Below are 27500 nucleotides of genomic sequence, written 5' to 3' on the forward strand. Positions count from 1 at the left end.
CACGACTGACTTGAACACATATTTATGGGAGACCCCAAATAAAAAACATCATACGCTACATAGTTTTCATTCATGTGAGGAGGGGTGTGGTTAAAAAGTTTACAATATATTTTCATAGAAAATGTGAGGGGGAAAAAATTAGACAGACACCCAAACTGAGCAAAGAGTCAAACCGCCCTCCTGCCCCTAGAGCCGTGTGTTGTTTGGTCCGTTCCAAATGACAACGGCTATTTCCTCTGTACGACAGCAAATTCCTCAGAGCCATAAAGCAAAACCTGGTTTGTGATAAGTCCGATGCAACAATTTCCGTCAATTGTTGCAGAACTGCAATTGGCCTTTAAGTGCCCTTTGATCCACTAGCCTTTGTAGTACTCTACATAGGGTGAGTTACATAAGTTTATGTCATACTTTTTGTGTACTATAGGTAAAGCAGAAATTGGATTTGGATGATGTAATGGGCGAACACCTTGCAGATGACAAAAACTAGAACGGACCAAAAAGAGAGAGAGTTCAGAATTAGAAGGCTGTGCCTTTTACAAGGAATGGCAGATGTTTTCTGCGTCATACGTCCTGTGCCTCGAAGAACAAAACAACTTGATGCAATTTTACGAATTACGGCTTTCCTGCCATAAAATACAGCAGATCCCCATGAAATCTACGCAATTGTGTTCAGCAAACAAGGACCCAAGGGAGGCACCAGGCACGTTTGTAATATGGACACTTCCCAGAGTTGCTGACCCGGTGACTCAACTTTTGGCTAAAGCCGAGCTGATGTAGGAAGACTGAGGTGGAGGTCTTAGTTTTGGTATGTAATGTCTTCAAATGAGGTGGAGGTCTTAGTTTTGGTATGTAATGTCTTCAAATGAGGTGGAGGTCTTAGTTTTGGTATGTAATGTCTTCAAATGAGGTGGAGGTCTTAGTTTCAACATGTCATATCCTCCACTCCCCACTTTAGACCTAGACTCAAGGCATTTAATTGGACATGACCTCACTCACTCACTCACTCACTCACTCACTCACTCACTCACTCACTCACTCACTCACTCACTCACTCACTCACACATCCACTAACTCTCTCACTCACTCACTCACTCACTCACTCACTCACTCACTCACTCACTCACTCACTCACTCACTCACTCACTCACTCACTCACTCACTCACTCACTCACTCACTCACTCACTCACTCACTCACTCACTCACTCACCTCGTCGTACTGTCACACTCACTCATTTTGTCAGCCAGGTCTGCTGACGGCTTTGGCCAGGCCCTGCACACAATGTAATTAAACTTTGTTTTCCATTTTCATTCTATTTTGAAAAAGGGGAAAAGACTTCATTGCCAGGCATGAAAAAAAAAAGCTAATTGGGGAAACTACGGCTGAGTGTGAGCGATACTTGCTGCATTTCCTTTCCATTCAGGCCATTTATAACAGAAGCAGAATCAGAAATGTGGAAGAAACAAAGTGGAAAAGGAAGTCTTTATAGGGAAATTTCATTAGCATCATCGGTTTTTAAATAACAATGGAAAATGAAACCGGAAAACGAAAAAATTCCATAGGGTAAGACTAAAGTGTCTTTGCTTCGCTACTGATCCTGAGGGACCTCCCCGAGGGGGGATTACTAAAAATGTGCGTCTCCCAAAGAGCCAAACTGCTGAATTAATCACATCAAATTCCAAAAAAACCCTAATAAAGTTCTCCATGGACACATTTGGGCTACAAGCATGTTCTTTTCTCCACAATGACGGTATGAGGGGAAGTGACTTATCTTTTGCTTTTGCTTCCCAAACTAAAGGGAAACCTCATTTTCATATATACAGTTCACTATTATTCACATGCCAACCTTTTGTGATTATCGCTGACTTTGGAACTCTCTCTCTCTATCTCTATATCACCAGCATCACATCTCTGTCATCAAAGTGAACACTTGGCCGCTGGTCGGTCTGCCTGCCTGCCTGCCTGCCTGCCTGCCTGCCTGCCTGCCTGCCTGCCTGTCTGTCTGTCTGTCTGTCTGTCTGTCTGTCTGTCTGCCTGCCTGCCTGCCTGCCTGCCTGCCTGCCTGCCTGCCTGCCTGCCTGCCTGCCTGTCTGTCTGTCTGTCTGTCTGTCTGTCTGTCTGTCTGCCTGCCTGCCTGCCTCTCTCAATCACTCTCTCTCTCTGGATTTACAGAGGGATGCTGTTGATGTTTAAAAAAACAAAACAAAAAAACTGTGTGCGTGCGTGCGTGTGTGTGTGTCTGTGTGTGTGTGTGTGTGTGTGTGTGTGTGTGTGTGTGTGTGTGTGTGTGTGTGTGTGTGTGTGTGTGTGTGTGTGCTATACATGCCTAACCCTGGCACTCTCAGAGGCATGTGCCTGGGCATTGGGCATGGTGATATGCTAGACATCGATACATTCCTTAGGCATTTAGGCAGCAAAATGGCTGCTTGCACCGATTACAAACCAAGGTGTATAACCCCTCATCTTCAACTACTTGGTCAGACTTTGACTCCAGCTTTCAACCACTTCCCTCCACCTTTCCCACCCACTGAAGCGCCTAGCGGGTTCACACAATGTTGACAGTGATTTGACCTTAAATAATAAATGCACCATTTAACAAATACACCTAATTAACTCTAGACTCCTCAGGTGACAAAAAAAAACCCAAAAACAACCCACGTTTAATGTCTGCAACGGCTGGCAGTACATTCAGGATCGCAGCTGTCTTCAAAAAAGGAAACGTTAAGGTTAAGCTGCTGAACTTTGCCTACAAGTAAGTTTTCAGTGAGGCAGACAAACTTTGATCCAAGGCCAGGCTGATGCGCTAGAGCATTTCCGACTCAGTGGAGAAGTTGGGTAAACCAATTTCGGTGGCTACTAGGCAGAGATAAATAAGTTGTGGCTTTTTTTGTTTACATTACATGTCATCACAACCGCAAGTGCCCTAATCCATCAAGACTGTTTTTCTTATATTAGATTTATTCTTGGAATTGCGTAACACAGAGCAGCCTCACCCACACACACGCACACGCACACGCACACAAACCTCTTGCCAAGGAACTTGAGACATAAACAGCTGTCACACCCAATGTCATTGACATCAATATTTGAGCAGAGTAACTGAGCCGTCACCACACACACACCAACATGGACATGCACATGCAAATGCACAGCCGCGCAAGCTGCCCAAACAATGTACTGTATATATTATACAGTACAGCCGCGCAAGCTGCCCAAACATACAACATTGTACACACAAATACAACCACACACTTCGGCGCATACTCATAATTTACTTGAGTGAAATCTACCTGTGGCTAGTTATAATAAACTCTGTAGGCGAAGTGCCCACATATAGCTATGGATTACTCAGCTTTTCCAGACACCTCCTGAATGTGTGCGGCACGTGTACATGTGCGCACACACACACACGCACACACGCACAGACACACACACGCACAGACACACACACACAGAGACACACACACACACACACACACACAGAGACACACACACACAGAGACACACACACACACACACACACACACACACACACACACACACACACACACACACACACACACACACATGCGGCACGCACTCGAGCGCACACAGAGCACACACATATATGCAAGAACATACACACAGCTGTTGCAGTCTGTGCCAAACCATGAGCCACTACATGTGTAAAGAGGCCCTGAGTGGGGAGTTAGACCAAGACTAAGAGAGAGAGAGAGAGAGAGAGAGAGAGAGAGAGAGAGAGAGAGAGAGAGAGAGAGAGAGAGAGAGAGAGAGAGAGAGAGAGAGAGAGAGAGAGAGAGAGAGAGAGAGAGAGAGAGAGAGAAAGAGAGAGAGAAGAGCAGAATGTGTGGAAAAGTCCACAACATTTCCAGCTATAATGAAAAGCAGAGAAGAGGGGAGAGGAGGAATAGGAAGCAGAACATGCCCATTCAATACAATTCAAGATTTCAGATTTCAAGCCTATTGTGCGACTCTTTAACATAATATATGTGCGACTATTTAATACTCTTCACATTTTCTAGAAATTTGCAATGAAGTTATGGTAGTGCAAAGGAACAGTACTACAAGAACAGAGCTTGATTTTGCAAAGTTTTCATTTTCGAGGGACGTTAAATGCACCCTAAGGTGACTGATGAATAGGAAGAGAGGGAGACGAGGAGCCGATGTGGTGTGACGGCCGGTGCCATGTGCTCTGTGCTCTGGTGCTCACCGTTCGCTCCCCAGCTGCCCAGAGCCGGCTGGCTGATTTAAGAGGCTCACGCGGAGAGCTAATCAGCACTAACCGGCCAGGAGCAGAGGAGGGCCTGGAGAGGCGCAGATTACACCCCCATAACTATACCACCTCATCATAACGCACGCACGCACGCACGCACGCACCACAGCTGAACCTTTGCATGTACTATACCCAAGCCAAAGTACCAAAGTAGAGCACCTCAATGACAAACCAAACACACATCACAAACACTTACCTAACCACTAGGCCATGGCTACCCCTGCATAAAAGCATAAATGGATCTTACAGCGATAGCAGCGACCTTGTGATTTCTTCAACCTTAAAATAACATTTCCAAAATGTAAAATACATTTCCACAATGTATGAACTTCTGACAGAGTATGAGACCATTTTAATCCACTGGTTTGCCCTCTACGTATGTGTTATGTGCCATCTGCAGCTCTCTGTGAGAGACAATTCAGTTTCAACAGAGACAATTTAAAACAATAAAATAGTTTTAAACTTGTGGGACAATGGTGGAAACCTAACAAGCTTCATAAGCTTTATTTCAGCCCCCACTAGGGCACCAGAGAATGTTCCGGATCAAAAGCAAAGGAACGTTAAGACCCCCCACCTCTGCCCTCACTATGTCCACAGTATCCTAACCAGAGCTTAACAAGTCAAACAAGATTATTGTCTATGGGCCAATAATATACTGTACGTACTGAACTTTTGACTTCCACTTAAACAAGCAAATACAAGATGTGGAGGGTTATTATGCTGCTCAGGGCTCTACAGTACCTCAGACTACAGCCAGCTGTGACCTTCTGTCTACTTGGTATTACCTGAGGTGCTAGAGCCTGGTGTGTGTGTGTGTGTCCTCCCATCTGTGTGTGTGCTTGAGTGTAAGTGTGTATGAGAGTGTGTGCATGTGTGTAATGCTTTACCATATCGTCTTGCTTCGGGGCAGTAGTGACAGACTATTTGTAAAAAGACAATGTGGACAGTCGTGCAGATGGGCTAGGAAACATCTCAGCAAACCTGTGGGGACTCTCTCTCTCTCTCTCTCTCTCTCTGTCTCTCTCTCTCTCTCTCTCTCTCTCTCTCTCTCTCTCTCTCTCTCTCTCTCTCTCTCTCTCTCTCTCTCTCTCTCAGTCCATCTGTCTGTCTGCCGTTCACTTCCTCTATTTTTTATTTGTATAATTCATTCTCTCTCTCTCTCTCTCTCTCTCTCTCTCTCTCTCTCTCCCTCTCTCTCTCCCTCTCTCTCCATATCTCTCTCTCTCCCTCTTTCTCCATCTCTTTCTCTCTCCCTGTCTCTCTTCCTCTCCCTCTCTCTCTCCCCCTCTCTCTCTCTCTCTCGTCACAATCTCTCTCTCTCTCTCGTCACAATCTCTCTCTCTCTCTCTCTCCAATCTCTCTCTCTCTCTCTCTCTCTCTCTCTCCAATCTCTCTCTCCTTCCTCCACCTCTGTCTGCAACCCATTATTGCCTGGAGGCTGGCAGGGTGCCCGGTGTAAATGGCACACACTAGAATACACACCGCTCCAGCTTTTGTTACATCAGCAGGAGGCCTGAGCCATCACCTTGCCACACACACACACACACACACACACACACACACACACACACACACACACACACACACACACACACACACACACCTTAACTCCAAACACGAACAATGAACATACACACAGATTTTACCTCTGAACACACACACACACACACACACACACACACACACACACACACACACACACACACACACACACACACACACACACACACACTCCACTCCTACCTTTCTCACACACAAAGACACACTCCACATGCACACGCACACACTTTTTACCTCTGAACACGAACACACACACAGACACACACAGACACACACACACAAAAAGCCACAGCAGCAGCATATTACGCTGATATGGCCGGCCAACAAAAATAAAGAATTCCTGTCTTGTTTTGCCTCACTGCGCTCCCATCCATCTTGGCTGTTGAGAAAACAAGGGGCCACCGGAGTGAAAAATGCTCCGATCGCCCAACTGCTTGAACCAATGGGACGAGGCCCCCAGTGTCACGGTGGAGAGCCGAGGCCCCCAGTGTCACGGTGGAGAGCAGCATCAGAGATTCTTTAAGTATATAGAGATATGCCAATGTAATAGGTTGCTATGGGCACCTAACATGACCAGGTTCCGGTCTGCCTAAAGGGGCGTGCCATAATACTCCTAGCATTGAATAGAACAGTCCTTAGGTCTGCCTAGGTCTGCCTAAAGGGGGATTTCACCCCCCTTTCCCTTGCAATAATAGAACCCGGAAACAATGGGCCAATGGAGCCTCTCTCTCTTTACTCTCTCTGGCTGCATAGTTTTTGTTTTTAGTTTCACAGTACATCCAGACAAGGGGGGTCAGCATGTGGAAGTCAGAAAATGAAGTGTCCTAGCGTTAGTTCTGGCCAGGTCATAGTAGTCAAGAGCTGCTGCCTATTATCCGTCTCGGGTAGGGCCCGACCGATATGCTTTTTTCAGGGCCGATACCGATACCGATATTTATGGAAATGGGAGGCCGATAACCGATATGTGCAACCGATATATAGAAGTATTGTTCATAATAAAATTTAATGAAATATAAATTATTATTATTATTATTATACACATATATTTAGTTATAATAATGAACTCTCATAGACTCAAAGTGGAGAGAGCAGAATAGAAGATGCATTCAGAACGAAACGACTGCAAAATTGGTTGTGAAAGTTATACAAAGTTATCTGTGGAAATTTATTGAAAGTATGGCCGATACCGATATTCTAAAAATGCTAATTATCGGCCCGATATATCGGTGGGGCCGATATATCGGTCGGGCCCTAGTCTCGGGTGTTCTAGATTAGCTAATCAACTCTCCTCCCTCCTCAATGGTCCGTTTCAAATTTGGCGCCTTTTAAAAGTTCTCGGTCTTTTCCCCAACTCTGGCTGCTCGCTTCTTCACAACCTACCACCTCCCCAATTCCACTTTGTCGTGTATGACATGGCATGGGCTAAGTTACTCCTTGTCATGTAGCCTGCTCTGTTCTTGGGTGGAATTGTTTGATCTCCTAATCATAAATTGGGAGAGCATTCCCTACGCTGCTGCTGTCCCCTGAATCTCTCCTTTCCATGGTGCTCATGGAAACCAGGGGACTCCTCTGAACAGAGCCATACCGCCAAATTCATAACTATTCAATAAAGTCATTGCAATTTAAATTTCTTGTCTTGCGTTTCTTCACTGTAATGGTCCTGACAGAACGGCAATTATGAGCTGTGCACTGCAACTACTTGGTTGCAAAGCAAGATCGTGATGTTCATGATGAGTTCATGTTAATAGCAATGATGAGCCTTGGACGTAATCAACCACTCTTTTTGGACAAATGCTACAGATCAGTGCCAACATATTAGATATAGAAATGGATGGAGCCATGTTTCAGTCCATATCTTCTTAATTTGTCAGTAATGTTGTTATAGAAAGATACTGTGCTAAACACTGATACATGAAAACACCCTGCCCAACTCACAGAATGAGCGAGCCGACTTTGGATATTGGTAATCTGTAGCCTACACAATACACCAAGATAAGGCGGAGATTTAAAATCCACCAACAACTTCTTTCGACTACCAACGTGCCAGACACTCCTAAAAGCCATCCAACCAACACACATGAAAATATTATGTATGCTTAAACATGAGCAGACCATGGATCATGCTGTTCTATGATACATGATACAAGCTGTGCTGTGGGGCTTTGCCTGCTGTGATCAGATCTTCAAGATAGAAAAGAAAAACAACTTGAATTTTACGGCTCGTTTCAACTGATCATCATGACGTGCACTCCTGAAGTGTAATGAATACAAAATAAAACTGCTCAGTATGTGTGGCTAAGGCCTAAACGTGGACAGCAATAGCTAGTAGACTGATTCAGTCAGAATGATTGTAATTCAATACATACAGTAGGTGGTAGAGAGGGAAAGGTGGGTGCCCTTATTACCTTTGCTCTCTCAGTCTCTCTGTCCATCTCTCTCTCTCTCTCTCTCTCTCTCTCTCTCTGTCCATCTCTCTCTCTCTCTGTCCATCTCTCTCTCTCTCTGTCTCTCTCTCTCTCTCTCTCTCTCTCTCTCTCTCTCCGTCTGTCTATTTGTCTCTCTCTGTCTCTGTCTCTCTGCTTGGTGGGACGCCCGCTTACCATTCTCCAAACCTGGCAACCCCCCACTGGGAGAACCCCATGGTACCTGTACAGCTAAGGTTTCCACCCGCTGTGGGGGTCATTCAAACATGCACGCACGCACACACACACACACACACAGAAACACACACACACACACACACACAGAAACACACACACACACACACACACACACACACACACACACACACACACACACACACACACACACACACACACACACACACACACACACACACACACACACACACACACAGAAACACACACACACACACAGAAACACACACACACACACACACACACACACACACACACACACACACAGGTCTGACAATCCCATGCGGGCGCTACCCTACCCTAGCGATAGGCAGGGGGCCGTGTTTATCAGGGGAGTGGAGAGTGGCGTAGCTCAGTGTTGCCGAGTCTGGCTGCCAGCTATGAATATTAATGGCCAGTTGCATAGGAGGTGTTTGGGGGGTGGGGTGGGGGGGGGCTCCCTGCCGACGCTTTCATTCTTGGGATCGCTGGAGGGCAATGAGGCACAAGCCTTTCAATTAAAAGTTTGTTAATAATACTGTCAGTGGTAGCTGCACGCATGTGTGTGTGGATTATTTTTTGTTTGTATTTTTTTTTCCCCGATCATTAAAATTGTGTGTGTGGAAGAAAAAATGGGCGCAGGGAGGAGGGATGCCAGGCAGGAGGGAGGAGATCATGAGACTAGACGGGGAGGACGGAGGGGTGATGGAGGAGAGCAGACGGGTGGTTGGCAAACAAAAAACATCAAACAGGTGGTGATGGAGGAGGAATAGGAAGAGGAGATGAGGTAGGAAGAATAGACTGAGCTGGAGGTGGAGGGAAGGGGGTGGTGGTGATGTGGCTGTGGTGAGGGAGGAGGAGGAGCAGGTGGTGGCGGAGCAGGTGGTATGGTGGACAAGGAGGTGGATGAGGTACAGGTGTTGATGGAGGAGGAGGTGGTTGAAAAGATAGAGAAGTAGGTGATGGTGGTGGGAAAGGAGGAGGTGATGGAGGAGGAAGGTGCTGATGGTGGAGTTGGAGATGATGTGGTGGTGGTGGTGGGAGAGAAGGAGGAGGTGACATTAAGGCGATGGTGAGGAAGGTGGTGAAAGTGAGGCTGACAGTGGAATAGGAGGTGATGGCGATTGTGGAGGTGGCGATAGAGGAGGAGGTGGGTTTGGAGAAGGTGGAGGAGGTGATGATGGTGACATTAAATAGGAGGTGGAGGAGAATGTGCAGGAGGAGGTGATGGAGGAGGACGAGGTGGTGTAGGAGGAAAATGGGATGGTGACGGTGGAGTAGGAGGCCATGATGGAGGTGGTGATGGAGGAGGAGGAGGTGGTGATGGAGGAGGAGGAGGAGATGGAGGACATGGAAGATAAGGTGGTGGAGAAGGTAATGATGAGAAGGAGAAGGATGAGGTTTTGGTGGAGGTGATGGTGGTAGAGAAGGAGAAGGAGGTGGTGGTGATGGAGGAGGTGGAGGAGCAGGAGATGGTCGAAGACGAGGAGGTGTTGATGATGGTGTTGGTGTTGCGACGGTCTTCCATATCCATTCTACCCCATGTCATCCTCTTCAACCAACCCATCCCCCATGCCCCCCATTAACAGACCTCCTGTGGAGCCTCTTCATCACCAGCCACTTTCCCACTCGGCTTCACTTTAACACACGTTAACCTCAGAGAATGGGAAAAACATGATCGTCTGCAATTTGCCATCTCAGGGAGCAGTGCAAGTAATTGTCTTTTCTTTTTCTGTATTCTTCCTCCGCATATCTTTTCCCTGCCTCTGTCGTCTTTGAACCTAATTTCATCTTCTTCAGCGTCCTCTCTCTGTCTGCGCCTTTTCCGCCTCACTTCTCATGTCCTTTTCGCCCTCCCCTGCTCTCAGTGGTGACATAAATAACTCGATGACTGAAAGAGTGAAAAGGTTCCTTCCAGAGAATAAATGTACAGTTTCTTTAGCTGGGCCTGCCCTTCAGAGAGGCTGAGGGCTGACCTTAACGTGACACAAGAGCTCTGCGGCATGAAAAGGACAAAGGTAACGAGACGAGAGAGAGAGAGAGAGAGAGAGAGAGAGAGAGAGAGAGAGAGAGAGAGAGAGAGAGAGAGAGAGAGAGAGAGAGAGAGATGGAATTAAAGTATGAGAAGAATGGAATGAAAGGATGAGGTTCATTTATGGAGCAAGTCTATTCTTCATGGGATAAGTACTTCCACTCCGCTTCATGTTCTTTTCGGTGTATTCCACCATGCCTAGTTTCAACAAGCCACCGGCACTTCACTTTGGAATGAGGCTGAGCTGTTACTCTTGAGCTGGTAATATTTATTTAAAGCACCTGAGACAAGACGAACAAATCCTTGTGTAATGTGAATTTTAAAACATGGTGTGTCGCGTTTACTTTTGTATTCACAATGGGGTGTTCACCATACTACTAGACACTAGCAAGAGACAGATGTTCACTTTTCTTTGCCACAAGTTCCTTTTTAAGACTACATGAATGCGTTCCACTCCAAACCAAATTCCAAAGCTGAGTGAACAGCGGGGCGAGAGGAGGCTTATAGTTGCAAAATATTCAAACGCCTAGACATTGTGTTCGGTTACACCAACCTTGCAATGTGATGGACAGCACAGCCTTATCGTCCCCTTGCAGTGTCCTCCAGAATAACACATTCCGTTTCCCAAGACTACCTACTTTCATCACCCCCTTCTGTTAATGTCCCCTGCTTTGTGTCTGTGCATGTAGCTTAACAAATACCTAGGGCTACGCGTTTCAATCAGTGTGTTAGTGAGTTGAAAAATAGAGAAGGGCAAAAAGGAGAGAGAGAGAGAGAGAGAGAGAGAGAGAGAGAGAGAGAGAGAGAGAGAGAGAGAGAGAGAGAGAGAGAGAGAGAGAGAGAGAGAGAGAGAGAGAGAGAGAGAGAGAGAGAAATCCAAGTACAGAGACAGGACGTCACGCCACAGAACTTTTTTGCTCGTTTAAAGAAAGTTTTGAAGAAAAAGATTACACCTATAACGGAAATCCTACCCTGGCTAAAGCGCATAACAAACAAATGCTTTGTGTGTGTGTGTGTGTGTGTCTGGCCGAAGTGAAAATGTGGGTGGGAGGGTGGACGGTGGCCACAGAGGCCCATTAGAGCAGATGAGGGCAGACTCCTGCAGGCCAGAGAGGGAAGCAGTGAACAGCTGCTCCTGCTGCTGCTGTACCTAGAAGGAGACTACTGGAACCAGAGAGAGTAGAGAGAGAGAGGTTCCATTGGCCCATTGTTTCCGGGTTCTATTATTGCAAGGGGGAAGGGGGGAAAATCCCCCTTTAGGCAGACCTAGGCAGACCTAAGGACTGTTCTATTCATTCTAGGAGCATTATGACACGGCCCCTTTAGGCAGACCGGAACCTGGTCACTTTAGGTGCCCATAGAAACCTATTACATTGGCATATCTCTATATACTTAAAGAATCTCTGACTGGAACCATCTCTCCCAGAGGAGCAGGGGTGGACACATCTCCACACACCATGTGGATTACGTAGACATCTCTGGAGGAAAGATGCTCAATGAATACTGATGAAGGGCTATTTGCAGTAATGGACTTGAGGTTACTGTAGAACAGTGTAAGTGCTTGGAGGACAGGACACACAACCAGCTATGTGTGAAAACAAAACGAGACCATTCACCAAAATGCTTTCCAGTTATGTTTTGCCATTCAAGTTGTAGACGTGTATTGAATAGCTTGAAATGGCATAAAAGGCACGTACTGAACAGCTAAAGGTGAAGAAAAAATCTGTACAGGATCTCGCCCAGGGAGTGAATCAGTGTAGACTGCCGCAACTGGCTTTTATTAATAGCAAAGGTGACTTCATGTGGTTTTTACTTAAATTAAGATCGACTAGATGCTTTTTACTTGAAACTAGAAAAACTAGCTTGCTAGGGTTTCATTTTTGCAGCGTGGAGAGATGTCCAGATGCATACAGATGCAGGACTATTTAATAATACTGAGCTTACTGGAGTGGAGCACATTCTGAGCGTGGATGAATCCAGCTATGTGTGACGAAAACGCCCCATATGCCCTAGTCAAAAAGGCGAACTAAATAAAAAATCTTAAATGGTACTTGAATAATAATCGTAGAGTGAATGAAGTCCAGTGTGTGTGTGTGTGTGTGTGTGTGTGTGTGTGTGTGTCTGTGTGTGTGTGTCTGTGTGTGTGTGTGTGTGTGTGTGTGTGTGTGTGTGTGTGCGTGTGTGTGCGTGTGCGCGTGCGCATGTTTAATCCTGTGTACATATGAATGAGATTTTGCTTAATGCATTAAAATGCTAAAATGTTTCTGTTCAGCACAAAATGCCATGGCATCAAATTCTCAACCAAATTCATTGGAAAAGCAAAGCCAGTTAACTTTAAAATACACTCTGAACTGAAAACCTACTTTATACACAGGCAGTTGAAGGAGCTGTATAACTAACTAACTGTAACTAATAGGCGAGTACATCTATGCAAAAAAAAGACCTAACCCCAAAAAAATTGATACAAAAGGTTTTTCAACTGAATTTGTTACCTCTAAGTGTCCTTAATAACATACTAAAAATCTAGGAAAATCTGACTTCAGGAAAGGTGTCATTTTCAAGATCAAAGTTTTTTAAAATAAAGGTTACTACATGATAATTACATTGGCATGAACTAACATATTTTCAGGATCTGTTTGTTTGGAGTGCTGTTTGGGTGGATAAAGACACTACTGCTATGATAATATCCATGTGCTGTTTGTCAGGGCACATCATCAGTGATGAATCATGGTGTCACTAGGTATTTTGGGTCTTTCAGCAGCTGAACTGAATAGACAGGAGCCACTACATGTATAAGTAGAGGGCAAGGTGAAACGGTTGGTACTGGAGACAGACAATGTCCTGAAAGGACATAGGGCTTTAGCATAGCTTTCGGGTAAGCCAGAGTAGGGCCTGTTGTAACTTCATAGGCAAGGGTCAGGGCCTTGTATTCAATTAGGGCATGAAAAAGAGGACATGACTGGGAAACTGAGGCTATGTGGTCAGAGAATGATAGATGGTCATCATCAATGACACCTAGATTTCTTGTGGCCTTATTTGAGGCAACAGTAGCAGAATCCATATTGAGCTCGAAATCATGGCAACCTAAATCTTTGGCTGGGATCACCAGCAGTGCATTTGGGCGAGGCTCAACTGAAGGTTGCATTCCTTCATACTTGTGGATAGTTCAGAGAGGCAAGCGGAAATGTGTGTGACCGTGGAGTCATCTGGCACAAAGTAACTGTGCTTCATTGGTGTAACAGTAGTATGAGAAGCTGTGAGAACAGATAACATGACCCAGTGATGTGGTGTACATGGCAAATAGGAGTCCCAGCACCAGCCCTTAGGACACCTCTGTGGAGAGGCTATGATTTGAGGACAGCTGACCTTGCCCTTGATACATGCTAAGAATGATACCACCAGACTCAAAGAATGTCTGGAAAAACTTGAGACACATAAAACTCAATTATTTATCTAAGACAGATGTTAAATAATCACCTTTTGAAAAAAAAATGCTAGCTGGTGTGTCTGCACAAAGATTTTTAGATTTACTACAAAACAAAAAGATATGTCCATAATCTCTTCTGAAGATATCTTCTGGCTTGCTAGAAACAAAATAAAAGAGTAATTTTGAGCTTGGCTTTTTCAGATTTTGAGGTTTTGCATTTTTAAATTTAATGCATATTTAATTACATATAGTCCAATTACCATATTAAAACATAACATTTCAGAAAACTTGCAATACATTTTTTTTCTCACAAATATGTGAGTAATCACCGGATTAAGTTTCATGGTGATATCGGCAAGCTAAATATTTTGGCCTATTCACCTGGAGTGTCTCTTGACCCATATAATAAGCCTATGGCAGCCATGTTGAAAAAACTCATTTCCCAAAGTCAGATTTTACAAGATTTTTAGTATGTCATTTAGCAGGTCAAATAATTATAGAATCCATTAAAAAAATCAATTTTTGGGGGGTTAAACCCTAAATGTACTCGCCTATAACTGTATAACAGTAAGTTATACAGTCTGAATACAACAACTGAGCGCTCTCATCTGGCGCAAGATACATTGTTTGTGTGGCCTGCCCTTGCCACCATCCACGCACCCTCATATGAAATCCATTTCTACACAAAAGCCCAAAAAGTAGCTCACCTCATCGATGCCTAATACCTAGTGCGCCAATTTAAAGGTGCACTGTGTAAGATTGTGGCCAGATCAGGTATTGCAACTATGCTTCTCATTGAAATTGCGCTGCCTATTGCCAAATCTGATCTTTTCATGAATATTTACAAAGTAATAAGCTAGTATTTACTAGTATGACCAAAGCACAGTAGGTTTGTTAGCAAAAAATGTCTATTTCTGGAAATTCTAAATGGCGGACCATGACTGACACTCCTGGGCTGGATAACAGATAAATAGGACATAATGACTACTGTAGGAACACGGGCACAATTGCTGCAGGATATGCCAAAATGGGAAGTTACGTCAAATAAAACACTTGAGGGAATCCTCTGCGATTGTAGTCGTCACCGACACAAAGGCACAGAAAACACACAAAATAGACCAAGAATAGACCAAGTAGAGATTGGCCATTGAAATGTGCACCTGTGTGATAGATCAAACATCTTTCTAAGGTAAGAATGATTAGATTCTTGTCCAGCATGTTACATTCATAGCAAGAAAACAATTATCATGTTCTTACTTGGTTAAAGTCCAGGTTTTTCACCACCCATTCAGAAGCAGCTTCAAATTCGTCATACATCTCCATGATGTAAAGTGTGTCCAGAGCATCCACAATAGTTGCCCCCTTTAGACCACCTGAGAGAAGAAGAAAAAAACAAAACACAATGATTCATTTTAGATACATCAACATTCTTAACAGCAGTTAGATAACATTTCGAGTTAGAAGTAGAAGTGTAAGCAGTGACATTCAGCCTGAAAGGCTAAAGAGTTGGTGTGTTTGCAATGCATAGTTTGGCGGTATGACCATATTTGTCATAGCAATGTAACTCTATGATACCAATGGAAACATCATCAAATGTACTTACAAAGCACTTTAAAATGAATGTAAAATTCACCAGAGTGCGAAATGGTTATTTAATTCAATAACCAAACACCTGTAGCTGCTAATGGTACAATGGTAATGCTAATGGTACAATTTCTGTACAGTGATTATGCTAAGCTATGCTAATAATGTCAATCTAAGTACTATAGGAAAGGAAAATACTAAAGAAAATTATATACACATTCATGTGTAAAACTTGGAAACACTGCAAATATGTGAAAATTGAAAAAGGGTGGACTGTTCCTTTAAAGGCACATGTTCCAACATTGCTGGTTGGTGTTGTTGCCAGGTCAACTCAACCGACATCAACCCAAGGAAAAAAAAAGAAAAAGAGAGAGAGCAATAATTCCTGGTCCGGTGCAGTAATATCCGCTGAAAGCGAGAAGAGGTCAGTGACCGAATGTAACTTTCTCCATCTCGTCATAAGCCTTTAACAGGCAATGTGCTCAGACACTTCCCCAAGCCTTGAAAGGTACCACAGCAACAACAGAACTAAATCAGAACCAATAAGATCAAGATTATTCACATATATTAATCTACTGATTACATGCATCCTCTAGCTATCCAGGGGCCTTTGAACACAATGCCAACACGCATTCACATTGTAAGAATGTATAACGAATAAGATCCTTGATTTTTAATTACATCCTCCCCTGCCTTACAGACACGTCCCATATCCATTTCACGGATGTCAAGATGGCTTCATTTGTTAAATGAGATTGCCTATAAATAGGCCAAGTAGAAACTCCTCACAATATCTAATTGGCATGTCTCTTTCCATCTGTATTGCCTAACATTGGTGTGCTTAAAAGGCTGAGTAAAGGACAGTGAACCATGAGGTTTTAACCATAAACATACAAGGTACTGGCGCTGACAATACATTGCATCTTACATACTTAATGTGCTCTTCATACATTTCCAGACATTAGAGAGCCTTAAGCGGAGAGACGTCAAGACTCTGTGGGCTAAATGAAGTCGTCCAGGTTCAGATTGGATACGCATGCTGCCGCTGCTCTCTCCCATATTATGCTCATCAGATAGGCATGAAGGCACACACAGATGCTCATGTACACAAAGCAACACACACACAGACACACACACGCACGCACGCATGCACGTACGCACGAAGGCACGCACGCACATGCACACGCGCACGCACTTTCTGTCTCAATTTATTCCATCAGATCACAATCAAAACAGCCTGGTCCACGGGGCACACAAGAGAGAGCATTGCAGAAATAAAGCCCAAATGTATTTGGTGGAAAAAAACATGCATGCACCACAGGCCAGACTTCCTCTCTCCACTCATCTGTTTTTCTCTATCCCTCTCTCAATCTCTGTGCCCATCTCTCTTTCTCTCTCTCTCTCTCTCACACACACACACGCTCCTTCAAACCCCCCCCCCCATCTCCCCTTCTCTCTCACCCACCCTCTCTTTCTCTCCCTTCTTTTCTCTTTCTCCCTCTATTTTTCTCCCTCTCTCCCTCCCTCCCTCCTTCGCTGCGAGCCCATTCATCCAGGTGGTGGTGTTGTGTTGTGTTGTTGTTAAGGCCAGAGCCTTCCCCATGAAGGACCTGCTGGGGCCCTTTCAGCTCCACTCAGAACATGCTGCAGGCAGAACATGAGCCCGCTGTTGTTTATGCCCGGCCACTGCAGGCCCACTGAAGAAAACAGACATGAGCCAGGGCGCAGGGGGTAGGGGAGTGTGTGTGTGTGTGTGTGTGTGTGTGTGTGTGTGTGTGTGTGTGTGTGTGTGTGTGTGTGTGTGTGTGTGTGTGTGTGTGTGTGTGTGTGTGCGCGCCATGTAGCGAATCTCGACACAATAAAATATAGCTTATAACTCTCTGACGGTAAATGGTATCTTTAGGAATTTATTATTTCTGGCTCACACATGCAAACTTCTAAATCCATCACTTTAGTTTAGGAGGTTGAGTTGCATTTTGTAAAAAATCCACAGTGGTATCTGACGGCAGATCCCAGAGCCGACAGATTTATCCCACTCACCATCAGTTTTGTGAATTTGCCACTGGTTCGTTTTTTTCAGTAGAAAGTAGGCCCAGGTAATATTTCTGTTTTAATGGAAGCCATGTCCCAGATATCTTTCACAATAAATGCAAGACAAGTGAGCTGACAAGTGAGCTGCTTTTTACTGAAGTAAATATCGCAGTACATCGCTATACGTATTGCAATGCATCATGATAGTATTTCATCGTGGCGTGAGTATCGTGATGCACATCGATACGTGAACACCTTGCCAATTCCCTACCCCTAGTGGTTGTGTGTGTGTGTGTGTGTGTGTGTGTGTGTGTGTGTGTGTGTGTGTGTGTGTGTGTGTGTGTGTGTGTGTGTGTGTGTGTGTGTGTGTGTGTGTGTGTGTGTGTGTGTGTGTGTGTGTGTGTGTGTGTGTGTAAGAATATGAGTGGAGCACAGACAGAGCAACAGTGAAGTAAACAGAAGGGTTCTTCAATGGATACAGCAACCAAAAACGGAAGGGGAAGGAGTAAATAGGAGGCACTGGGGGGAGAGAGGAGATCAAAGAAATGCATTTACTTATCACTCATAAAGGACGAAAGAAGGGACTTTGACGTAAACCCTTTCATTCAATAGCTAGAGAAACCACCTTTGTTATCTATAGAACCATAGCTGAGAAAAGGGGGAAAAGGTGAAATGGTAAATTGGAGCAAACAGAGAAAACAGAGAAAAAGAAGAAGAAGAAGGAAATGGGAGTACTTTTCAGCACTGATTTACTAACAGCAGGAGGTCTCCGCTTCTGCTGCACGCCTAGACACTCCACAAATTGCCAAGTACTTAAGAAGCAAAATAGAAATAGCTATACTAACACCCATGCATATGCTTTCTCTCTGCAGCAGATGTTCAGCTCAGGTTTCAGTCACAGCTGAACCACTCAGAGGAAAATGGCAAAATGATCACAAGATAGCTGTTCTGTTAATAAATGAATTGAATACATTAAAGATGACTGAGGGAGGTCAGCTTTCAGTTTCCACTTAATAAAACCCCACGACATACTCTTAAAGCACTCCAACAAACAAAAACCCTCACAGCATCCACTAAAGTGAAGCCAAATCAGCCCTCGATCCCAGCAACCGTTCCTCATTCACTTAACCTCTGCATAATCCTGCCGTCAATCACGAAATAATGTCGAGAGTGTGAGAGAGCCAGAAAAAGGAAAGTGACAAAAAAGGAGCGAGAGAGGGGTAGATACAGTGCTTCGACAGAGTTTCAGAAAAAGCAATAGGACAGACAGAAAACAAAAAGACAGGAAGGCAGGCATTACATCTGTGACATGCACTGTGTCAATGCACCTTCCATTTCAAGCCATCTTTCTAGTATATCGGCACCAGCATTCCCTCCAGCACCCCACCCCCACCCCCCTTCTCCTCTCTCCCCTGGACCTGCAGGCTAGATTTGTAGTGCATCATGGGATATCCTCATGGCGTCCGTCCTATTGGCTGTTGTTCAGCAGCAGCATTACCACCACCACTGCCAGGGCCGCTGACAGCTTTTGCTGGGCCCGGGAGAAAGTAATCTGAAAGGGCCCCCTATTCAATACATACAATGTAATGGGGACCCAATTCTGGGGACCCAATTCTGGGCCCCCTATCTCCCTGGGCCCGGGACAAAATACCCCTTTGCCCCCCCCCCCCACCCCCTGTCGGCGGCCCTGACCATCGCTGCCGTGCCACCTGTGGTGCATGACGATGACAAATCACTAGTCATTTCTAGAGTGGCCAGAGCCTGGCTGCTTAGTATTGCGGCCACCATGGCTGGGCCTTGACCTTCAGAGCTGTGCCCCAACAATACAGACCAGATTAACCTGACCAGACCTACTGTGCCATGGTACCGCACGCACATCAGCGGCGCTGGGTTTTGTTGTGATTTGCCTGCATGAACAGTCTGTGTGTGTGTGCGTGTGTGTGTGTATAATATTCTGTATGCCCATAACACTGAACTGAAATGACTTTTGCTGTGCAATACAGACAATCATTGAGAGAGAGAGAGAGAGAGAGAGAGAGAGAGAGAGAGAGAGAGAGAGAGAGAGAGAGAGAGAGAGAGAGAGAGAGAGAGAGAGAGAGAGAGAGAGAGAGAGAGAGAGAGAGAGAGAGAGATTTACTTGCACTGCTAGCCCTTTTCCTTCCCCGGTTCTGAGTCATTGTGAGTGGTGGTTTGGCTTTCGTCCTTGATGCAGTCATCGATTACCAGACATATGCCATTGCTACTCATGGAGCTGCCGGCATCCATTGCCTTGTCAACAGGATTCTCATTTAAACGAGCAATGAAAGAAAGCTGAAGGCAATAACTTTGTGGAACAAACATAAGGCTCTCTGTTTCCTGTGCAAAAATGCAAAAAGGAGTGCGAAGCTAGAGAGAGGACCAGCCACCTTAGTAGCAGAATGGATATTAAAAAGTGATTGGTTTTAATGAGAGTATTTACATATTCAAATGGCAACCCTGAATTAAGTGTTTTTTTTTTCCCTCTCAGGGCTGTACTGGCACATAAAGTACAGAACTCCTCTACATATCCCTCTCACCCTAACCAAAGATATCCCTGAAGAACATTGTGCACTTGTTAAAAGCATGAAAAAAAAATGTTTGAACATGCAGGGTAAAAGACACACCTCACCTGCTCCCACCAGGTTTAAAATTTAAAGGAACCACGTGGACTATAAAATGATGTGAAGTGAACCCTGTACCTGCCAGGAACATGTCTACGTAAGCCAACAGCTGATCTATAAAATCCCAATCTATGAAGTCCCAAAAGAATAATCCTAGACACAATGTCACAAACAATGCCTTATGTCACCACTTATAAACGGAACAGCGGACTCTCAAAACAGAAAGTCACCAATCAATGCTAAGGCAATGTCACGGCGTAAACATCAGCCAAATAGCTTTGTCAGGTTAGCATCGCAGCAAATTAAATTGTCGTGCAGTGGCGTAGGTAGGCTCCAGACATTATGTAAGCCTCCGTGATGACCTGTGATGCCACCGAGATATGATTAGAAAATGCACTCTTAAGCCTTAATCGACATCTGTCATGGGACATTTTAATCATTGCTCGACTACCCCCGGGGGCCTCTGACGAAAGCAAAACGGATGGAAACTGGATCAAATACCCCAGACTCCTGTCACGCTGACCCAAACAGGCAGTTATCCAGTCTGAGGTCACTTTCTATATATAGCCTAGCATTTCATGACGGGCTTTGTGGCTTGACATGACATTGGCTCTCATCACCCTGCATAACAACAAGACGGCCACTGCACTGTGTGTGTGCGTACGTGTGTGTGTGTGTGTGTGTGTGTGTGTGTGTGTGTGTGTGTGTGTGTGTGTGTGTGTGTGTGTGTGTGTGTGTGTGTGTGTGTGTGTGTGTGTGTGTGTGTGTGTGTGTGTGTGTGTTTTTGTGTACTATGCAGTTTGAGATTTATTCTCATGGCCTTTGTTAAGGTTCACCACTGTGTGTTGTTAAGCACCCCGCCATCTTGACACAATGAAGAGTAGAGAGGTAGAGTAGTTGATCTGGCCTACACCACCATTAGAAAAATAACTGTTAGCTTTAAAGACCCTGTTAAGAGCAGAAACCATCTTCAGGATTCCACCTTAGTCAATTGCTAGGACATTCAAAGCTGTGTCCCACTTTAAACCCTAATACTACAATGTTTGCAATTTGATGTGACAGTAGGCATGTATGATAATACTGTATGCATGAAAGTGGTACGGGGGTCAGCCAGGTGTACCTTCTGAGAAACCCTGGACCAACGCTAACGCAAGTCTTCCATGGAGACGGCCTGCCCAATCTGCAGGGCCTATCTCCGACTGGTTCTCCTCCGACGTTCACAGGGGGTGGGGGAAAAACCCCAGACAGATGCATGAAATATTTTGGGTCCAATGTATGGACAAAAGTCCTAGTTGTCCAGGGGCACACCACCAGTCTCTACTCTGCTTCCGAGCAGGCTAGCTCCAATGCCAGCCACAAAGGCTCAGCATGCGGGTGTTACACCTATTCCCCAGTGTCTCTCCAAGTGACTCTCTGACCCCTGACCCTTGAAGGCCCAGAGCCCCAAAAGTTAGATGGCGCCCCCATGTGGTGTGGTTAGTGTGCCGTCTATTTCCACATGACCTACCTAACACGGGCACGAAAGACTCAACAGCGGTCATAGCTTTTGACGATACCTGTGGGTGGGTAATAGCAACAGGCTAGTGAGTTACTGAGCGGGGGACTTTCTTTCTTCTCTACAGTAAGTCTGTTCTTTTTTGTAGTACGCTAGATAACTACAGATTAAACAGACCTCAACTGAAAAAAATGGACTGTAACATGTAATGTATGAACACAACACATTCCACAACACAACACAACACAACACAACACAACACAACACAACACAACACAACACAACACAACACAACACAACACAACACAACACACACGGGAGTGGCATTGCAGAGCAAACAGCGGTAGGGTATGAGGAGCACCAGAACTTAAGTACTACCCTCTGATTGATGTGCCAGTCAACGCCAACCTTTCCTCCACGCCTCCCCTGCCCTGCAGGCGTAAATGATACCGTATGTCATCCATCTCCCTCATTGTCTGCTTTACTCCTGACCAGGGGGGAAGTCGACTGTCAAGGAAGGTAATAGTCTGGGCCCAGCACTACAAAGAACCCGTTTTTCAGCGAAACCCTTCACCCTTTGGATATCAGTCGGGTCACTAACAATGCTGTGGACAGGAACTTCTGTCACCAATGATCTCACTGAAGCGCTGTCTGTGTGGACAATGAAAGCCCAATTGGGAAACTCCAACTCCCTTTGTCATTGTGACACAGCACTCCACAGCACACAAGTGTTCACTGCACACTGCACACAACAAAATTGCATTTATGCCTCATCCGTGCAAGGGGGCAGCCCCCAATGGTGCCCCAAAGGGAGCAGTGCGGTGGGATGGTACCATTCTCAGAGTACCTCAGTCATGGAGGAGGATGGGGGAGAGCACTGGTTAATTACTCCCCCGACCGACCTGGCGGGTCGGGAGTCGAACCGGCAACCTTTGGGATACCAGTCTGATGCCCTAACCGCTTACCCATGACTGCCTTATGTGAAGAAGGTTGGAGCTTTCTCTTGCACTGCAGTGGAAACGGAGGGAAATGAAATCATGTTTGTCCCAAACTCGTATCTTTATCGGAGGACTTGTTGGTTGGAAGGAAAGTAGGCAGAGATGAAGAGAGCAGAGGCTAAACATGAATGGGATTCCATTTCCTGTGCTCTCAGAGGGGGTTCGAGTCCACCGTGCTCTCCCCCGGTAAAATTGGCCTGCTTTGCTGTAGAGTCTGGCACTTGACCTTTCTTGTTGTGGCATCGTGGTGCCTTACGAAAAGCCAAAAAAAACAACATGCACTTCTCCAGACTCGAGGAAATGGCAAAAACCAGAACAGAACACATCCGGCTTGCGGACTCTCCCATTCATTAATGACTACAAAAAAACCCATTTTCATGCCCAACTCAGAAAGAGGTTTTTCTTATCCACCACAAACTGCAGTAGCCTACAACAATAGTTCCTTTCGCCAGCATCAAAAAGAGAAAACACTAGTAATGAAAGGTATTTTCACGCAATCTTCAAGTCTACTAAAAGGTGAACATGCATCCTCCAGAAATCCTGCATTTTCAATGCAAATCATTTTCGTAAGTGTGCAGATGGTCACATCATCCATTAGTACTGCCTTGAAGGTGACATCCCATAAGACAAACAACAGACAAAGTTGCAATGTAAGTTAGTTGCAAAGTTGGTGCTGGGCAAGGATTCCAGTGAAATAAACACTTAAGAGTACAAATCATTGCACTGATGAAACCCAGAGTCCCTCGTGAACAATAGGGGGTGAGCGGTGACCCATAGCAAGGCGTGGTCAAGTGTGTCCTCCAACCCCCCTGGCACCTGTGTGATGGGTTCTCCCGTCTACTAGAGGAATATCGATGGCTCAATCCATTCCATTGTCCATGGGGATCGACAATGGCAGACACACCAGTATACAACTAATTAGTCTCACTTAAGGCCAGACTAGAACACAGCAACAATTACACAGTCAAAGACATGGCATGGCTTAATAGACATGTCTGTGATTTTGTTGGCCTACTACATTCTGCACAAATATCCAAGATAAACTTGAACTTGCATGAGCCAGAACTTGCATGAGCATGTCTACTACATCATAACGTATGGGACAATGGGTATCCACCCAAACACTGATAATCATTAAGCGAAAGAAGAAACCTTGGAATTTCATTTAGGATTAAGTCAGTCTGATTGATGAATGGATGTTGCATTCATTCCAAGCCTGATGCTTTCAACATTATTCTGCCTTTCCTGCCTTCAATGTATCAAAGTGCTAGCACAAATACCAACAGTGTGAAAACATGTGCCTGATGCCTATAGAGCAGGGATGGGCAACTGGAGGCCCGGGGGCCACATGCGGCCCGCCTCCTCAGTCAATGCGGCCCGTAGATAAAACAGTAGGCCTAATTTTTAAAAAAGAATTGCCATATTTTTTTAAAAACCACTACTGTATCAATCTGTTGTATTTATACTGTTGGCCAATAGAGTATTGAGTATAGATTATTCTATTCCTTTCAAACATTATGGGCAGTCAGTAAGCAACCCACAGCACATCCAACTCTGCAAATTGCAGTCAGATCCGTGGTCTTGTGGCCCTCCGATGATGGTGAAATAAAAAATGTGGCCCTTCTCATCATAAACGTTGCCCATCCCTGCTATAGAGCAAAGGTCTCTTTACGCAGGGTTCCCAAACTTTACCTTGACAAAACCTCCCATATACCGTTAGATTCAGGCCAAGAACCCCATTACATGGTTCGTGCCCAATATTTTCTGTGCACCCCTTTATGACCAAAGAATGTCTGTGTGTCACTGCCCTATTGTGACATATAAAATAAAGATAATAGCTGTAACATTCAGAGATGCAACAGATTATTATAATGCAGTTCTTAACTAATGGTACGTTTAGCTTGTTTCTGTTTATTTGTGTGTACATTCATTTTTCGATTATGTATTTTGTTTTGTTATACTCTTTCTTCCAACTTGTTGTGGCCCCCCTAGCGGCCCCCAAGGTTCCCTGGCCCCCACTCTGGAAACCACTGCTTTAACCACTCCTCAGCAGAATGATTTTTACAAGTGCACGTCTGAATCATTTTCCTTTCATTGTTTATTGGTAGCCCGACCCCTCCTCTGCCGTTGTGCTTGTCATTGCACCCAGCCACCTCAGCAGCGGCAGCAGGGTCGAGGAGTCAATAAAGTCCAGGTGTCCTTGCTGGTGGCATCCATGATCGATTAATCCATTCCCGGAGGAAGGCCAGGCAAGATGAGAGTGAGTGAGGATGACCCTACATAAGACGACGATCCCAGGCCACTGCCTCAGAGGGACAGGAGGAAGGCGCTGTCACTCAGCAAAGGTTCACGCCTGAAGCTACTGGCTGGCCGAAAAGCGCAGCGCGGCACAGCGCAGGCTACCTCGGTGAAGTGGCCCTCATTTCAAGTCATCTCATCATCAGACCAGGCAAGGCCAGCCGAGACAGATGGCGGGCCGTTTCGGCTCACAACGCTCGGAGCCATCAGCAAAAACAGAAGTTGGTAGACAGAGGAATGGCATCAATACTCACTTTAACCTTCACAGTGACTTGGCAGTGAGCTGTGACTGGCAATGTTAACAGCTTGGTGGCACAGAGCAGTCACCTTATTTGAGTGAAAGGCACAGTGGCCTTCAACAATTTTCATCCAGAAATATGTTCACTTGAACTGAGATAAAAACTGCCCTAGAAGGACCTACAAGCAGTAACTTTGAAAGCTTTTCTAGTTGTAAGGATACCAGCAGGTAACAAATTCTGGATAATTTTGGTCTCCACAGCTCTATTCTGCATTCTTTTCTGAAATCAAGACAAAAAATGTCACATCTTTATTTCAAATACCAAAAGATTTGAATGCATGTCTTGCCAAATTGGTTAGTCACGAATAAAATGATAAAATGAATTAAATGAAATTGTGTCCATGTGTGTACTTTGGGTGTAGTCTGTGTACTGTGTGTGTGTGCGCGCGTGCTTGTGTGCGTATGTGCGTGCGTGCGTTTTGGGCCACAAGTGTCCTTCACGCTGGATTTTGCCCATCATTCTGCTGACATCATGTCCTAACTCACGAAGAAGGGGGGAGCCTCATCTCCTTCCAGCCCTGAGGCCAGCTGTATGTCAGTGGCCAAGGACACACGGGGGTCAGCCACATCAGACAGAGAAGGGAGTGGGGTGAGGTGGAGATAAAAAAAGACTGCAAGAAAGAGTGAGAGAGAGGGACAGAGAGGTGGATGGGGGGGATTAAAAGAGTAAGGAAGAGGGAGGGAGATAGCACAGAAAAAAAAGACTACTCAGAGAGAAGGACAGAGCAAGAGGGGAAGAAAAAAAATATCCGAGAAAAGGAGTGATGAAAGAGTGGAGTGAGAGAGAAAGGGAGAGGGAAAGGGGAGTGTGAAAAAAGAGAGAGAGAGGCGGAGTGAGAAAGAGAACAAGAAAAAAAATGAGAGTGGAAAAAAAATCATGGAGAGCAAGAAGGCCAGAGGCCCAAATCAAGGGTGGACGAGTGTAGCACAAAATGAAAGAACAAATAAACCCCTGGGACAACGCAAGAGAACCGTGCCTGCCTGCCTACTCGCCTGCCTGCTTGACTACAGAGAAAAAGAACAGCCGTGATCTCTTTAACCCCCTTTATGCTGATGAAGGCTGTAATCGCTCTCTCATAACTTCCCTCCTCTCCTCTCTACCCCCACTACGCATCGCCGCAGTCCTTAGGGGACGACAACTAAAAACTTGCAAGAGGTTAGTATGGTGATTATTGCTGTGACCGTACTGTATAGTCCAAAGGAAGGAAAGGAATAGAGCCAGCTAGGGATGCACGATACCACTTTTTTTGAGAACCGATACAAGTACAAGTATATTAATGTCGGTACTTGCCGATACTGAGTACCCAATATTGATACTTTTACCCTCAACATACAATGATTAGTCGATTAGTCGTAGTAAATGACGGCCATTGGTCAACCAACAAAATCCTTGGTCGTGGACAACCCTAATGAGTATAATGAGCAAGTATCTGGGTCGACACCGATACCAGTATCGGTGCATCCCTAGAGCCAGTCAGCGTTATGTTCCAATGCCAACCCTCAGTGTTTCCTATGTATACATGGGGATCAGCACCACAGCATAAAAACCAGGTACCACAAATTGATACATAGCTTCACATATCAATAGGAGTACACCATAACACTACTTGCACTGGCCCAATGTTTTTCAACCGCAGCAACACACAATGCAACTTGCGTCTAAGGGGAAACACTGGCCCTGTTTTTTTAATCGTCTTGCTTATCATGCAGGCCTTGTGCAGGTGAGCTTATCCTTGAAAGTCATCAATGCACACAATGTTGGAGTCATTTAAAAACAAACGCAATGAAAGACACCTGAACTAAAGGCAAATTCACACAACCGATAATTGGCAACTGCTTTCCCAAGCCAGGCTTTATACGGCAGATGCCTATCTTGAGGATGTGCATAATGCCTTCAGTTCAATCCTCTCTCAGGACCAACAATTACACTTGAGTCAACATTTAAGAAACTCATTTTTTATGTCAAGGGATATAGGAGAATAAGAGATGAGATCAACAAGTTTCCTAATTTAGTCACCATGTCCCTGGCTCTCAGCGCACAGCGGAGGTAGCTAGCCGATATGCTAATGAGCAGGTGTGCTTGTCCATGTTAATGTCAACAGATAGCAATCTCAGGTTTCGACAGTGCTGAATTACTTCGAGATAAATGACTTTGCCTGGAAAGAGAGCAAGCTCTCCTATCCACGCTCAAATATATTCTCACGTCACTGTGGACAGATCAAATGGGATG

The 27500-nt window shown here is 45.1% G+C and overlaps 1 protein-coding gene across 1 annotated transcript in view; it reads right to left on the reverse strand.

Moving 5' to 3' along the window:
* Positions 1 to 27500, reverse strand: part of LOC134469057 (mannosyl-oligosaccharide 1,2-alpha-mannosidase IA-like) — a 180805-nt gene that overhangs the window by 101403 nt on the left and 51902 nt on the right. The window contains exon 3 of the mRNA XM_063223073.1: positions 15185 to 15300. Coding sequence (XP_063079143.1) covers positions 15185 to 15300 — 116 coding nt within the window. The remainder of the gene's footprint in view (positions 1 to 15184; positions 15301 to 27500) is intronic.

This window comes from Engraulis encrasicolus, chromosome 18 (assembly GCF_034702125.1).
Source record: "Engraulis encrasicolus isolate BLACKSEA-1 chromosome 18, IST_EnEncr_1.0, whole genome shotgun sequence".
Lineage (NCBI taxonomy): Eukaryota > Metazoa > Chordata > Actinopteri > Clupeiformes > Engraulidae > Engraulis > Engraulis encrasicolus.